The 17020-nt window shown below is 52.1% G+C and overlaps 1 protein-coding gene across 1 annotated transcript in view; it reads left to right on the top strand.

The window, feature by feature from the left end:
* Positions 1–17020, top strand: part of GNAO1 (G protein subunit alpha o1) — a 160785-nt gene that overhangs the window by 87359 nt on the left and 56406 nt on the right. The window contains exon 3 of the mRNA XM_060085129.1: positions 400–541. Coding sequence (XP_059941112.1) covers positions 400–541 — 142 coding nt within the window. The remainder of the gene's footprint in view (positions 1–399; positions 542–17020) is intronic.

Raw genomic sequence — 17020 nt, 5'->3', positions numbered from 1 at the left:
TACTCCTAATTGGATATTTAAGTTAAAACCCTGAGCTTTGCTTAAAAATACTAATGGCGAACATTTATCGAGTGCTTAGTGTGTGTTCTAAGTGCTTTAAAGTATTGTCAACCCCTTGACTGATCTTTCTTTCACTGTACATAGGGAATGTAAAAAGGCTGCATTTCTTTTTTCCACTGTTCTGTTTTTCAGATTAATTTTCAGTAATTTAGTTTGATTTTTCCTTCAGATTTTGTGGTTTTATCACAGCAGCTCAGTAATTCAGCATCCGAGCTGGGCTCGGCCCTCAGCCAGCTAAGCCGGGAGGTTGGCTGGTGTGGGGCTTCACATGCCCGGCACGCTCGGTGCCAGGTGTGGACAGCGCACTCATCAGGCATGCTGTGTGTTGTTTTGCTCTAGGATCATCCACGAAGATGGCTTCTCTGGAGAAGACGTGAAACAGTACAAGCCCGTTGTCTACAGCAACACCATCCAGTCCCTGGCAGCCATCGTCCGGGCCATGGACACTTTGGGCATCGAATACGGTGACAAGGAGAGAAAGGTAGGCTGCTGCGCCCATGCACACGGGGAGGAGAGGGCCGTCTCTGGTACCAGCTGCGTCCTCTTTATAAGGCCAGGCTGCCGTGCAGGGACAGGACGAGACTGTGCTGTGTCACCCACCAGTGTACCAGTTGACCTGGCCAGTACAGTCAAACAGGGACTCTGGTGACAAGTAAACCGCCACAGCACAATCGCCAAGGAGACAACAGCCATAGAATTCCAGGGTTTATTTTGCAGATGAGAAAGGGTTGGTGACTGGGACTCTCACAACATTGTCCAAGTACATGCCCTTGGGCAATTAACTTGAACAGAAAAAATATTTCTTAGACAAAACAAGCCCCACCTGGCCACAGTCTTCCCTCCTTAGGAGAGCTTTCCTTACCTTGTTGGGGGGTGGGGCAGCCATTTGAATTCAGTCTCTTCCCTCCTTTGCCCCATGGGTTCTGTTTTCTGCCCCTCCGAGGTGAGTCTGAGGACTGAAGAGGCTCTCCTTCCTGTAGGAGGTCGACATCCTAGAACAGGGACAATTTTTCAGTTGAGTTTCCAGGCATCTGATAAGTGGTGAATGGAATAAGTTGTAAAAGCCTCTTTTTTGCAAACATTTGTGTTAACTGTAAGACTGAACCTTACACAGCTATACTGGCAAAGCCAAATAAAAGGTGGTGGGGGAGGAAGGGAGGGAGGGAAAACAGCCTCAGATAAGTCTATCTAAAAGGGACTCTTCGTCTCCTGGTGGGACCCTGAATCCCAGCGATCCCCTTCCTGTGACCTGGAGCGTGAGGAGGGGAGCAGGTAGAGGCCTCTGAACACCTGGGCCCCTCCTTGGAGCCTCTGGACAGAGAGCGTTAATCTCCGATTACTGCGTGGTTTGGTTATACATCGTGTATATATCCTGTCTTGGCTAAAAAATCACCTCCCTCGGGCCTCCCTGGTGGCGCAAGTGGTTGAGAGTCCGCCTGCCGATGCAGGGGATACGGGTTCGTGCCCCGGTCTGGGAGGATCCCATATGCCGCGGAGCGGCTGGGCCCGTGAGCCATGGCCGCTGAGCCTGCGCGTCCGGAGCCTGCGCGTCCGGAGCCTGTGCTCCGCAACGGGGGAGGCCACAACAGTGAGAGGCCCGCATACCGCAAAAAAAAAAAAAAAATCACCTCCCTCACAGAGGAAAACTATCCGCACCTTCTCTGGGTCTGATAAATCATCTGTGACAGATAGCTTTAAATGTAAAATTCAATATTTTATGCACAAAATCCTAATTCCATGCGACAGAGTCATCCCAGCTCAGGCATTGCCTCCTCCCGGAAGATGGGAACTGGGTGACTGAGAGTGTGTCCAAGACCAGCCTGGGGTGGGGAAGCCGGGCGCTGCCCCTCTGCAAGGCTGAGTCTGGAAGCTGGTTCTGCAGAGGAAGTACTTCTCCCCAGGGACCAGCTTTGGATTTGGTCATAGAGCCAGGGCCTGCAGAACCAGGGACACTGAGTTCTTCAGTCTTGTTTCCACTAAGTATTCACTGAGAGTACAGTGTACCAGGCCTTGCTGGGGATACAGGAATGAGCACAGTAGGAGTGGAGCTGGAGAAACCAGTCAGCAAAGAGCAACTCAGATCATCAGAAGTAGCCAAGACAGGTTACAAGTAGCCAGACAAGTTACAGGGCTTCATTCATTTTTAATGATAATGGCCACAGTGGTTATACAAATAGCTCTCTTGTATTGAACACCTACTAGCTGCCAGGCACTGTGCTAAGCACCTTACAAGTATTAACTCACTTTAGTCAACTTAGGCATTAAAGCCCAGAGCAGGAAATGCCTGGTATGATCTTCAGACATGGGAGAGGCCACAGGCCTTTGGTCTTTCTGTCTGCCTTTTGGCCAAAGAGAGAGCATGGAGCCTGAATCTCAGTTAACCAGACGACAGGCCTAGTGCAAAAGCTCATGTGTCCACAGCTCACACCTTACACAAACACACACAAACACACATGCACGCAGGCACACACAACCACAGCCTGCGAGATCTTCCAAGAGTATGTGTGTTCACCGCCACACCCACCTCCCAACCAGTCTTCTTTCCCCAAAACCTCCTGCCCTGATTATAACCCAGACAGTCAGTGTGACTTCAGAATGCTTTACTCCTTCAGTTCTGGAAAACGTTTGTTGTTCCCGGGGGGATTTTTTTTTTCCATTTTATTATCCTGAATAGAGAGATAATTGCTTGGGAATTGCCAGGAAGATGATACATCAAGGACTATACTGCAGGACCCCTTGGCTTCTGTGGCTGTTCCTCTTCTGTGGGATTCCTGGTTGAGACAACCCTCAAGTAGGAGATCAGGAAAGGCTCCTCTGGGAAGGGAGACCAAGAGCAGAGTAGGGACTCCCTGGAGAGTCCACTGGACACAGAGAGGAGCTGGAGCCCAGTCCTCTTCCGGCAGGTGGCACCATGGCAGACGCCTGACGGGTCTGCGGGGCAGCACAGGTTTGTCAGGCACAGTCCTTCTGGCTGGCAAAGGCCTCCAGGCCCTGGGGCACCTCCTCCTGTGTTATTTCACCTTAGGCTAAAGTGAGCCAGGCAGCTGGAGAAGGTGTTTCCTGGGAGTGGGCTGCTCTGGATTTGCTGTCTGGGCAGCGGGGCGCAAGGATCCCCCACCTGCCTATATATCAGTTGTCAGGGGCTTGAGGTGGAAGGGGGCAGCCACTTCAGACTGGGTGGCCAGGGAAGGTTCCCCTGAACCTGGAATGGATATTTGTGATGAAACTCGACTATAAGAAGGAGCCAGCCATGGGAGGAGGAGGAGGGACAGAGGTTCTAAGCGGACACTACCAGGGCCCTGAGTGAGAAGTGAGCCTGGCAAGTTGGGAACGAGAAGCTCTGTTCAGCCTGAACTGCACCTGGGGGCAGAGGTGGGCCCTGGGGTGTTGGACTCCCTCCAGTCAGGTCTGCCTGCATCTGGCCAGTTGTTGGTGCCCAGATGCCCTGACCCCAAGGCTGGGTCTCCAAACTCTTGCCTCTCTCGGGTTCCCAGGGGCTGCCCACCTGGGGGATCTGCTGTTTGGATCTGGGAGAACCATCCCATGCAGAGCCGACCCAGATTGGTGTTTTGGTGTGTAAAGAAAAGACCTCCTTCTCTCTCTTGGCTTCCGCATGTCCGCCATCGTCCCCCCACCCATGATGGTGTATCTGGAGGAAAACAGCCCCACACCCAGCACCTGCTTGGGCCAACCAGTTTTATACTCTCCATACAGAGAAGTATCTAGAAGCTTCCTTGCCATACCTCATTAGAACAACGTCCTTGACTTCTCCTGGCAGCTGGCTTGCCCCCCTGCCCTGGCCCCCCAGTGGAGGGAGGACTGATTGGTTTCTCCTGAAGCCTCTCTGGGGTGTGGACTCACCTAAGGCCATATGACAGTGCATGAGCCCAAGCCTGAAAGAGCCTCTTTGTTGGGCAAACAGCAGGGATCTCCTTATACACCCCATGCCCCAGCGCCCCCAGACCACAGACTGCTCCCCATAGATACCACACACTCCCACACCTCCAGGCCTCGGCTCAGACCACACCCTCTGCCTCTTGTGCCTTCTCCCCTCTCTTACCCCTGGAGCTCTTCCTGCTCAGCAGGGACCAACTGAGCTCCCGTCTTTGCATGAAGGTTTCCTCCTTCCCCTGACAGCTCAGCTCAGCGCTTTCTCTGTTGAGCATGTATGTCGTGCAGTGTGTCACTCTTTCCTTAGAGCAGTGACCCTTGCGCTTCAGGGTGATCAAAACCCATTTGAGCAGCTAATGAAAGCCATGAGCCTTCTCTCCAGAACCGTGCACTCACTCACATGTCCAGGAAATTTTTCATACGATTTCAGGGGGCTCTGGAACTCATAAAGCCCACCAGTGCAGCCTAGAATAAGAACTTCATTATGTCTACGGTCTTTCTGCTCGAGGCCTGTGTCATTCATCTTTGGGTCACCTCCCCACCCCAACAACCAGCACAGTGCTCAGCACATAGTAGGCCCACCCCAAAAAATCTCTTGAGTAGAATGACATTTCTGACTTTCTCAGTACTTAGAGAAAAAAGGAAAAGAACCTGTAATGTTATCACTACTGAACAGATGTTGACTGAGTACCTACTATGTGTTCAGTTTGTACTAAGCTCTGGAGAAAGATTCAGAGGAATGTGGGATGGGGCCTTGAAGGGGCTGGTCATCTGCTTGAGAGGACAGGGCTCATAGGCTCATTCCGTGAAGTGGTCAGGGAACGCTTCTTAGAGGAAGTGAGGCTGGAACTGTCCTTGAAGCAGAGGTACGGCTTCACAGGCACAGATGTAGGTGAGGAAAGGGACTTGAAGCAGAGAAGAGCATGAATAAAAGGCATGGGTTGGTGGTGACCAGAGGAGATTTGACTGACGGAGGAGGCCAGCGGCCAGGACAGAGGATCAGGATGTAGGAAGGTGTGGGAAAGTTAGAAGATACAGTTAGGTCCAGATTGGGTAGGCCTTGGAAAGTATGCCAAGGGGTTTGGGTTTTATCCTGTTGGCAGTAGGCAGCCATTGATAGGATGGGATGAAAGCGAGTTTTAGGAGATTATCATGATGGCATATGCATGGTGGGCTAGTGGTGGGAGAGACTGAAGGTCAGGAGGCAGGTTGGGAGCTACAGTAAGGGTCTCGATGGGAGTTGGAAAGGAAGGGCAGCAAAGTGATGTGCGGTGATGAAAGAAAGGGACCTGGTAGTTACTTGGCTACTGGGGCAAAACCGTAAGGATCAGGAAACTGGGACTCTAGTGTTACCGGCCTTGATGACTGGGAACAAGGTGACACCTCTGGCAGAAAGTCAGGAGATGGGCTGGGCTGGGCCAAATATGGTCGCAACCTCGTGGGCTCCAGGTGGAGTCGGCGAGTAGTAGATGGACTCAGAGAACTGCAGCTCCAAGAATTGAAGGCGATGATAATAGTTGCTTTCAATTTTTATGTTCTAGGGCTTGCATTAAACCATTTATATTAATTAAAAATTTTAATCCTAACAGCTACCTGTGCAGTGGGTGCTATTGTTATCCCCATTTTACAAGTGAAAAAAAAATGAGGCACAGAGAGGCAAAGTGACTTACCCAAGGACATTCAGCACAAAATATATACGTATATAATACAGATTTGTAACCCCAAGGAAGCTATGATTCATATGGCTCAGGTCCGGAGCAGAGTCCCATTTAAATAGGCACAGTACAACCAGGCAAAACAAGTCTTCAGAATCCCATTCTTTCTTCTGAGTTTCTCCAAAAATATGAAAAGGGACTCAAAGGGCAACTCCCACTGCTTTTCTCACAGGTTGTTTTCTGTCTTCCTCATGTCTGTCCCAACCCCACTCTCTTTAGCTGCTTTCTCTCGCAGTTCCCCAAGAGACCATCTCTATACCGCCAGCCTGCCAGGCTTTTCCCCTCCTGTCCTCTTTCTCCTTCTTGCTATTCCGCCTTTTTTCCTCCTGCTTTCTTCCTCCCTCTCCTGCTCTATGCCTAGAAGGGGCTCCCTCTCCTCCTCTCCCTCTTTCCCTTTCTCCAACTGTTCCTCAGTTTCTCTCTTTCTTCTTCTCCCTGTCTCTCTCTCCATCTCTGTCTCCCTCCTTCCTTCCCTCCCTACTCACCCCCAGTTCATTATCATGTAAATTCTCTTAACTTTCTGAGTGGAGTCCCTCCCCCTCCTCCTTCCTCCGTCTTCCATCCTCAGCCCAGGGCCTTCATCTGCATCACAAAAGCAGAGAAACTTGTGTGGCAGGACTGACCTAAACTCAGACACTGGAAGAAAGTCGGGGGGGGAAACTGGACAATTACAGGTTTAGGAGGTTCACTTGGACCACCGTGGGAGAAGGGGAAAGTCTGTGAACAATCCCATGTTATAAATTTTATCACACCCATGTGTATATAAAAATATACATAAAATTTATGTGCATATACATGTATACTTGCATATGTAAAGTACATTATAATGGGACAATAGGGAAGAGATAATGCTTTGAACTTGTATGAGGCTTTATTCAGTTGAAAATACACTCATTTTCGTTTTTTTCATCGTTTGTGCATATGCCTATTTCTCCCACTAATTTATAAACTCCCTGAGGACAGAATATAGATCTTATCCATCTAGTACAATGCCTGACACAAGAAGTATTGGATACTGCATTCAAATCCCAGCTGGATCACCAGCTATATGGCCCTGCATAAATTATTTAACTTCCTTAACCCTCAGTGTTTCTGTATGCAAAACAGGCATAATTCTAATACTGTCCCCTTTCATCTGTTGTAAGATTAAATGAGGTAATGCATGTGAAGTGCTTAGGACAGTGCCTGACTGTACAGCACTTAATGGGCGGCCCGGGGTCAGTGACCCAAGCGGGACTAAAGATCAGTGCTGTTGCTGGAATTGCTGCTCAGCCTCTAATGTTACACCAAGAGGCTTCATTAGAACACCCCCTCCTTAGAGATAATGGCACTATTTGGGGAGGCAGAATCAAATTTCATACTTAGATTCCAGAATGTCATTGGATCTCCTCTGGTAAAAGAAATCTTGACATTTAAGTCACACAGCGGAGCGCTGAACACTAACTTCTTTTTGTGTGTGTGTTTGTGTGGTACGCGGGCCTCTCCCGTTGCAGAGCACAGGCTCCGGACGCGCAGGCTCAGTGGCCATGGCTCACGGGCCCAGCCGCTCTGCGGCATATGGGATCTTCCCGGACCAGGGCACGAACTCGTGTCCCCTGCATCGGCAGGCGAACTCTCAACCACTGTGCCACCAGGGAAGCCCCTAACTTCTTTTTAATCAGGGGAATATGGTGGTGCCATCTCCACGGCGCAGTGCCGTTCACCCTGTGGTTTACACAAATTCTGAAACAGACAAAAGCAAGGATGCTCTCTGGTCTGTGTCTGCCTGAGTTCCTGGGGTCTAGAGAAACCGCAGCGGTCCTCAGTGGTGGTTGTCAGATCTGATGGGGGCTGGGGAGGTGACACATGAAGGCCCAAACCTGAGGCCAGGAAGAGGCTTCCTCTGGGCAGCAACATGTACACTGCTGCACGCTAGGTACCGCGCCGCTCCTCAGCTGTATCGGACCAGGCCTGGCCTGGCTCTGTTCCCCTGCCTGCCCAGGTTAATAGAGTTTGAAACTCTTCCATTCAAGGCTATCTAAGTCTGCTGCTCCATTTTGCAGATGGTGGCAAAAAATAGGCCCCACCTGGGCCCAACAGGAAAGAGACTTACTCAAGGGATGACCTGGCAGGCCCAGAACTAGAACTTCAGGTTTTCTGAATCACTGTTCACTTCTCTTTCCATCTCAGCGGTCTGCCCCAAATCACTCAGCCAACTTGGGGCCTCGTTTTCTTTCATTTGGTTGGTTAGTCACTCATCCTGCAGATACTTCGTGAGCAGTCACATCCCTGGCAGACAGTGCACAGGGAGGTGGGTTTACATGCAAAAATGAAAAGATGAGGGATCCCATCCTTTGATTTCCAAGGCCTCCCCAGCTCTGCAGGGCTCAGTGCAGCCAGGTTGGCTTGCTCCCTGTGGTCTAAGGCTGGATCGGGCCCCAGGCTCTGGGTTGGGGCAGGCATCTTTATTTTAAGCCCTGCCATAAGGAGTTCCAGACCTGGCTGCTAATACCTTGGCCCAGGTTGGTGGCACAAGTGGCTCTTCCTGGCCTTACTCCAAAAGGAAGAACCGGCTCAAAGGAACAGCAGGTTTCAAGGTGGGAAAGGAAGAGGAGGGATTAAAATTTCAGGTTTTTGAGTTGTCCCTCCAGTTCCTCTCCTCCTTATTCTTGGGTTTCCTCAGCTGCAAATGGTTGCCCCCTCCTCTTAACGCTTGTCATTTTGGAGCTCCAGCCCCAGCTCTCCCCGGCCCTCTGCCTCAGGATGCCTCCCCTCTGCAGCTAGACAGTGAGTCTGGAGGGCCAGGACGGTCTTGTCCACCTGAGCATTCACCCGTCCATTTGTCCACATTGATGTTCCCACAGTGGTGGGCAAGACCCAGTTCCTGCCCCCAGGGCGCAGGCAAGGAAGGCAGATGCTTCAGCAGATAGTGTTTTTTATTCTCGTGAAAGTGCAGTGATAATGACATACCTCACTGGGTTGTCTTGAGGATTAAAGGACTAATAGGTACAAGCTCTTAGAGCAGGGCCCAGCACACAGTAGGTACTCAGGAAAGCTTAGCTGTTATTAGCATCATGTGCCTTGAAGCAGAGTGACAACTACTCTAGTTTTCAAAGGTTGATTAGGCCTTACAGATGAACAATGGTAGGAGGGAAGCAGTCCCCCCTGGCTGAGGGCAGCCTGAGCTGAGTAAAGGTGAGCGCCGGGGTCTGAGTGCTCATAGGAGGAGCCCTGCCTTTGCTTGGATTCCATCCTGCTGTCAACTGCCCACCCTAGAGAATCCGGAAAGCCGCAGCAGGCTTGGACTTCTTGCATGATTGGCATTTAATGAAGAGGTGCTGATGAGGGGAAGATGGAGCGTTCTCCTCCACTGAGTTTTGGAGTTTACTGAGGGCTAAATAGAAAACCATTTTTCTGAATCTTGATAAAATGCTGAGCCATTCCCTGCCTTAGTAAGTCAAGTGTTGAGAACGCATGAGAGTGTTTCCTTGTTGATGGAGGGTCACACTGGGCCTCAAGGTCTTCTCCGTGGACTTCAGGGGTTGTGGTCCAGGCCCAAAGATGAAGGACATTCCAGGAGGAGGCTGGGCCTAGTATGCTTCCCCAGGACATTCTGAAGAAGTTACCTTTGGGACTAAATTGTTGGAAAAACAATTCACCTAGGAGAAAGCCCACGTTCCTTCCTGCCTTGAGGCCTTTGATCCACAGGCACCAGGCCAAGCATGAACACGCTCCCTGGCCTTGTTCCTCGAGAAGCAGGGTATGGGCTGCCATTACAGTTACGGAAGGATTATGGAGGTATTCCCTGTGTTGGGTTTGGGGTAGTCACAGCCTTAGCTTTAAATGGTAAGCACTTTCACTTGGGCAAGTCACAAAGCTCCTCTGAGTCTCCCTGTGCAAGTTAGGATATATTGGGCTGCACGTAAAAACCACACAACCAGCAGTGTCCTTGACAGTAGGGAGGGCCATGGTTTCCTGGACAGGGACTCCTGAGAGTCGGCAGCCCGGGGCTGCTCTGCAGCTGTGCAGCATCGGGGCCTGGGTCAGCACCTCGGTGGCTCTCCGGGCGCTCATGGCTCCAGGATGGCAGGTGACCCCCTCTCACAAGGCCTCCAGAGGCAGGAGGAAGAAGCTGGGCAGCCCGACTTCTTACTTCGCATCAGCCTGGCAGCAAGGGATCTGAGGAAAGCAAAAATGTGGGGTTTTTGGCCACTCTAGTAGGACACAGAGGCAAGAGACAAGATGCTGGGGGACAGCACCAGTCACCACCTGCCACCCTGCCTGTGGACTGTCATGGGAATTAGTAAGAATGTGGAAGCAGATGTACTGAGTCAATGGGAAGTCCAGTCCAGCGACCAGGAATGGGGGAGGTACTCTGGTGGATGGGTGCTCCTCCAGGCTGGGGCAGAGATGGGTCCTCGTTTCTTCTCCAGTTTCTGCCTTTGTTTTCCCACTGTCTTAGTCTTTTCTGGCCGATATAACAGAAATACCATAGACTGAGTGGCTTAAACACCAGAAACTTATTTCTCACAGTTCTGGACATTGGGAAGTCCAAGATCAAGGTGCCAGCAGATTAGATGTCTGGTGAGGGCCACTTGCTGGTTCATGGACAGCCGTCTTCTCACTGTGTCCTCTCACGACGGAAGGAATGGGGTTGATCTCTGGAGTCTCTCATAAAGGCACTAATCCCCTAATCCCCATCCCAGTATCATGATGTTGGGGATTAGGTTTCTACATATGAAGTTTGAGAGGACACAGACGTTCAGTCTACAGCACCCACATAGGCTCAGAAGCTAGAATGTTGTCCTGAGGGGGCACCGGAGACAAGAAAATGGTTGGTGGCAGGTAAATCTCCTGGCAGCACAAAGCTATGGCAGAGTCTCTGGGAAGAACGTCCGTGTGAGCCTGGGACAGGGCTCCCCAAGAAGAGCACAGGCACACCACCACCCGCCCGCCCTGGCACCTGCAGCAGCTCCAGCCCCTCAGCTTCTCTGGGTTCGTTGGTGACTGCCGCACCTGGCCTCCGTCTAGCCCCTCCTGGCTGCCCTTCCACTGTGAGCCGAGTGGAGTGGGCGTTCGAGCCTGGGCCTCTGCTAGCCTCTGCACATTCATTGCCTGTAGAAAGAGGTGTGGAATATGTAAAAAGAAAGAAAAGGAAACCTAAAGGCTCCAACCAACAGTAAATGAAAACCACAGGCAATGATGCCTTGCACTAGTGTCCCCTCCCGCTCTCTCTCCCTCTCTCCCCACTACCCCTTCACAGTAGCTTACACACCCCTCATCTCTGTCTCTCCCTGTAAGCCCTCCATCGCCCAGCTCTAATGGTGGGAAAATGTTACAACTGCGCAAGTAAGTATTCCCGAGCATCAGGATGAGGGTGGGATCCCCACTAGTTGCCTTTCCCTTGGATGTATGAGGGGGCCTCACATTACAGCCCTCATTCTCCACCCCCGCCCCCCCACATCTCTGCCTGGCTACTCCACAGGGGGAACCAACAGCCTCCTCTTTGGAGAGGGAACATTGTGGGTGCATCCTTTGGGTTCAGAGGTGTCTTTAGGGTGGCAAACAAGCTGCCAAGGAGACCTCCCAGCCTTAGAAGATGTAGAGAACAGCTAAGAGAGGCCTGCCTGGCCAACGCTCATTTGTTTTTTTAATTTATTAATTTATTTATTTATATTTTTGGCTGCATTGGGTCTTCGTTGCTACGCACGGGCTTTCTCTAGTTGCGGTGAGCAGGGGCTACTCTTCACTGCAATATGTGGGCTTCTCATTGCAGTGGCTTCTCTTGTTGCAGAGCACAGGCTCTAGGCGCATGGGCTTCAGTAGTTGTGGCACGCGGGGTCAGTAGTTGCGGCTCGCAGGCTTAGTTGCTCCACCGCATCTAGGATCTTCCCGGACCAGGGATCAAACTCACGTCCCCTGCATTGGCAGGTGGATTCTTTTTTAAATTTTATTTTATGTATTTTTTTTGCTGCGTTGGGTCTTCGTTGCTGCGCGTGGGCTTTCTCTAGTTGCGGTGAGCAGGGGCTATTCTTCGTTGCGGTGCGTGGGCTTCTCATTGCGGTGGCTTCTCATTGCGGAGCACGGGCTCTAGGCGCATGGGCTTCAGTAGCTGTGGCTCTCAGGCTCTAGAGTGCAGGCTCAGTAGTTGTGGCGCACAGGCTTAGTTGCTCTGTGATACGTGGGATCTTCCCAGACCAGGGCTCGAACCTGTGTTCCCTGCATTGGCAGGTGGATTCTTAACCACTGCGCCATCAGGGGAGTCCCAACACCCATTTTTTGAGGCTCCTGGCATTTGAAAAATGAAAAATTCTTAAAACAAGGTCACAAAATTGTGGTATATTTTATTTTATTTATTTATTTTTTAAGTTTCTTTTTTTTTTTTTTTTTTTTTTTTTTTTTTGCGGTATGTGGGCCTCTCACTGTTGTGGCCTCTCCCGTTGTGGAGCACAGGCTCCGGAGGCGCAGGCTCAGCGGCCATGGCTCACGGGCCCAGCCGCTCCACGGCATGTGGGATCTTCCCAGACCGGGGCATGAACCCGTGTCCCCTGCATCGGCAGGCGGACTCTCAACCACTGCGCCACCAGGGAAGCCCTTTTTTTTTTTTTTTGATGTGGACCATTTTTAAAGTCTTTATTGAATTTGTTACAATATTGCTCCTGTTTTATGCTTTGGTTTTTGGGCCACAAGGCATGTGGGATCTTAGCTCCCTGACCAGGGTTCAAACCCTCACCGGCTTCATTGGAAGGCGAAGTTTCAACCACTGGACTGCCAGGGAAGTCCCATGTGGTATATTTTAAATGTGTGTACTTAACAAATTAATACTTTGGACCCACCACGAATGCAATGCAATGTAATTGTGCTACCCAGAACATAGTTACCGGATTTATAAAAATGTTAGTACACAGCATGTGTCGGCTGTGCAGTCCTATAGGGGGACACAGGTTAAAGCTTTCTGGTGAGCACAGTCACCATTCACCCCAGAGGTCTCTCCCTGACTGTATCTATTACCTTATTTGGTCCAAACCCCACATTTGAGCCCTTTGTGAATGTCAGATCCTTTCCCGGGGACCCAGTGTACTGCAGAGAAGCTTGGGGGCCAAAAGGTGGACTTTGGCCCGTTGAGGGGTGTCAAGGATGGGAAAGGGGTTAGGTGTGCCAAGGCAGTGGCACTGTGTGGGTGAGACCGTGAGTCACAGGCAGGGGTGGTGGCCAAGGTGTGGTATCTGGGTCCCTCCCTAGCTCGGAGGCCCTGCTCTGCATGCTTGTGGGGTGGGGGGTATAGTACCACACACGTGGGTTAAGGGATGGCTTCCCTAGGAAAACCAGAGCCCATCTGCCCTTCCCATAGCCACACACGTCCATCTTCTGCTTTACTCAGCTCCCTCTCCCCTTATTATTTATTTGCTCCGCTGCAACCTACAGTGGTCTTGCATCACTGCCGAAGACCCTCTCTGGATGTTAGGACACTTTTTGTTACAAAAGATAAGAGATACAATCAAACTGGCTTGTGAGAAAAAGAATCACCTGACCCAGGGATTAAGAAGTCCAGAGTGGGGAGTTAGTTCCCTGGTGGTCTAGTAGTTAGAATCCTGCGCTTTCACTGCCGTGGACTGCGTTTAATCCCTGGTCGGAGAACTGAGACCCCACAAAGCCGCATGGCATGGCCAAAATTAAAAAAAAAAAAAAAATCCAGAGGTCCTGCTGCAGGTGAGGCTCAACTCAGCAGCTCTGATGATGGCCCTGGCTCCTCTTCATCTCTCCATTCTGTCCCCCTTACAGCCTTCCCTTGACACTCCACAAAATCGCTTCTTGCCTTTCAAGAAAATGGCTACAGCAGTTACATCACCACATCCTCCCACCCCACCTGACCTGTGAGCATCCCGGGATGTACAGAACACAAGATGTGCCCCTGCAGTCCCTTCCCTGAGAAGCCACTTAGGTCCTGGGAATCCCTCCCTCTCCTTGGCCCCAATTAGATCACACGCCCATCCCTGAAACAGTCACTGTGACCAAGAGGATGCAGTACTGATTGCCTGAGGGGTTCCTGGGACCAGAGTGAATTCCCCAGAGGAAAATCAGCTCATGAAAAAGGAAAGGGAAGCAAAAGAAGCAAACTCTGGGGAGGCCACCATAGCCATCCTAAATCTCTTCTTGAGTTCAGTGCTGCCGACTGTGCCTGATTCATATTGTATCAGCGGATGGCCAGCCAGGCTCAAGCTAGCACAGCAGGATTATGAGATAACCCAGTTTGGCTGGAGCCAGAGCTGCTGTTCCCATGGTGGCCTCTCCCCCAGGGTCCCAGGTCTAGGGCGCGTGGACACACAGCCCCCAGCCCACCCCTCCCTTTTCCCATCTCACCTTTTCACTGGGGCTGTGGCAGGGGTGATGGCAGAATTGGAGGTGAAGCCAGGCGGGGGATACGGGCCCATGTTTGGGGATGTCTCCTGGGAAGTCTTGGGTCTTTGCCAGCCCACCTGAGCCAGCAGGGACCTTAGCCATGTGCCAGTCGAGACTTCATTTTAGAGCTGGGCAAGTGCAGCTGCAAAGGGCTGTGCCCAAGAGAGGCAGCTCAACAGGGGTTAGAGCCAGGCTTTGGAGTCAGAGACACAACCTTGAATCCTCACCCTGCCTGTCACCAGCACTGGACTTCAGGGTGGTCATTTGGTTCACTCAACCTCAGATTCCTCATCTGAAAACTGAAGATGATAATAATATGACCTACTCACAGGGTTGTTATGGTTGAAGAATTAATGAGTGTTGAGGGCTAAGCATGGGGCCTGGCACCTAGTAAGTGCTCAGTAAACAGCTCTTGTTTGCATCTTCCTCTCACCCACACTTCACTGCCTGTCTGGTGGAGAGAGTGCCAGGACTAGAAGCCTGGCTGTGACAGTTGTTTCAAAACAGGGTGAAGAGCTAGTGCCAAGGCCTCTGAACTCCCACAAGTCAAAGAGGGGGCCTCAGCCCCTCCCCGAAATTCCCTATCGGTTCTGGTTCCAGGCTGGGAAGCAGGGTGTGTGTCCCGGCCTCTGTCCCTCTTCCTGGCTTTGCTGGAGTGGAGGTGAGGAAGGCTACTCCTGAACCAGGGTCTGGCAAGGCCCGAGACAGAGACCAAAAGAAGTAGGGCTAAGGAGAGCGAAAGCAGGATCTCAGAGAAAAGGAGAGAGGCAGACAGTGCTTGGTGACAGTCCCCCGGAAACACTTGAGCTGGTTTCTTCATGAGTAGGAAGGGCGACCATATGTCCCAGTGTCAGTGGGGTGCCTGGCACAGAGCAAGTGTTCCTTAAATGGCAGCTACCTTGTTCCTTTGTGTTTAGTCTGTCCCTGGCTCCATGAATGTCATTCCCGCTGTAAACCCCTCCCCAGTCCCTGCGGCTGGAAGTGTCTTTTCCCTCTCCTGGGCACCTACAGCATCTCTCTTTCTTTCATGTGTTCACTCACTCATTCATTTGAGAAACGTGCCTTCTGTGCACTAGCGGTGTGCCAGGCCCTGGGCGCACAGGGGTGAGCAGAGACGAGCAGCAATGCCGCCTTCACAGAGCTCAGTCTGGGGGAAGATGGGTGCCCCTCAGTAACTCCGGAGAGCTGTGAGCATCCCAAGAGCAGGCCTGGCCTGGGCTCTGCTGCCGACGAGGTGTTTGACGGAGAGCAGGAAGGAGCTGGCACGGTGGGGCCGGCGGCAGCGGGAGAGAAGGTGCGTGGGACAGCTTGTGCAAGAGCACGTGCAAAGGCTCTGAAGTGGGGAGTCGGGGTCTGAAGGAAGGCCAGTGTGACCGGAGCTGAAAGGTCAAGTGGGGAGAGTGGCAAGAGATGAGGCTGAAGAGGGAGGCAGGGGCCAGCCAGGTGAGGAGAGCTTCCAGGCCATGAAAGGAATTTTGGCTTTGTTCCTGACTCAGCAGGAAGGCACCGAAGGTTTTAAGCAAGGCCAAGACATGGCTGGCCTCTGAGAGGCTTGCTGTGGCTGCCCTGTGGTGAATGGATAGATGGGCGGCCGGAGAAGAGCTGAGAGGCTACTGCAGGCCCCGGGGGGTGGAGAGGTAGTCTGCCCCGAGAGGAAGCGGGTCTCTTTCTGGGCCTGCCCACTGCCCACCTGACATGGAACCCGGTGCAGCCGCCACATCCCCCACGGGACCACGAGCTCCTCTGGGTGTACTGCCCGCACAGGGCCTGCCAAACCCTGCAGAGTCCTGTGGGTGGGCCCACGGGGGTTCCCGCCTCTCCGACTCAACCGACACAGACAGGGTACCCCAGGCCCTCAGTACCATAGCAGCCCTGGCCTCCCTGCTCTGGGAGTCCTCAGTGGGAACCTCCTCCAGCCTCCCCGACCTCCCCTCCAGCCCCTGACCTCAGCCCCTTCTGGATATTCTGACCTCTTCTCCCTCAACCCCCACCCCTGGCCTCAGTCTCCTCATCTGTAAAATAGGGATGATTCTATACTTATGACAACAAACGCCACAGACGGGGAGTCCTTACAAGGCAGTGTGCTCCTCCAGACACAGCATGAACGTGTTACTAGCTCTGATGTGCACAGACAGACCCTTATGGCTCAGACAGCAAGCTCGCATCACCCAGCACAAGTGCTGACAGTCGGCTTCTCTCCTTCCTCTCTCCGAGGTGAGCCCAGGAGCAGTTGACTGCCCTAGAGGAGCTGTGGATTAGGAGCATTTGCACAACCAGACTCCCCTCCCCCAATATTTCTGGTCTGAGGTCCCCAAGGCACAGTCCTGAAATAGCTCACTGCCAAATTAGGTCCCGCTTTTCCAGCTCTGTGGGCGCCCTCCCCTTTCTTGCCCAGCCCTCTGTCTTCCTTCCTTTCTCCTTCCTGCCACACTTCCCTGCCTGGTGCCACGACCAGCTGGTTCCCCTGATGACAACTGGCCAAGGAGAGGAAGGCAGCTCTCCCGGCCCAGGGCGGCTCTGTGGGCCGAGCTTTTGCAGGCCAGGTTGCCTGCTGGGGGCCTGGGCCGGTCTGGGGGCTCCACCACTGTTCTCAGGGTCTGCAGTTGTGCACCTGAGTGGTGCAATACCTTGATTCCAGGATACCACCCTCCCCAGGACCACGTCCAAGAGTTCCCCTCTGCAGCAAGGAGCATGATGATAAGATCTCAGCCTCTTGTATCTTCCTATATGGAACCACAGTGCACATCCTTGAAGTGAAGCTCTGTGTGTGGTAGGGCAAAGAGCACATATTCAGGAGTCAGGCCAAAGGTCTGACAAGGTCAAAACTGGATCCTCCTTTTTTAGCTTTGTGACCTCAGGCAGGTTCCTTAAGTACCCTGAACCTCAGGTTCCTCCTCTGTAAAATGGAAATAATACTGGTGTATATCAGTCAGGATGCAGGCTTCCCTGCTGTAACAAAGACCCCCTAAATAACA

Source organism: Mesoplodon densirostris, chromosome 19, assembly GCF_025265405.1.
Source record: "Mesoplodon densirostris isolate mMesDen1 chromosome 19, mMesDen1 primary haplotype, whole genome shotgun sequence".
NCBI lineage: Eukaryota > Metazoa > Chordata > Mammalia > Artiodactyla > Ziphiidae > Mesoplodon > Mesoplodon densirostris.
The sequence above is the reverse complement of the archived record's forward strand: the minus strand, read 5'-3'. Positions and strand labels throughout refer to the sequence as shown.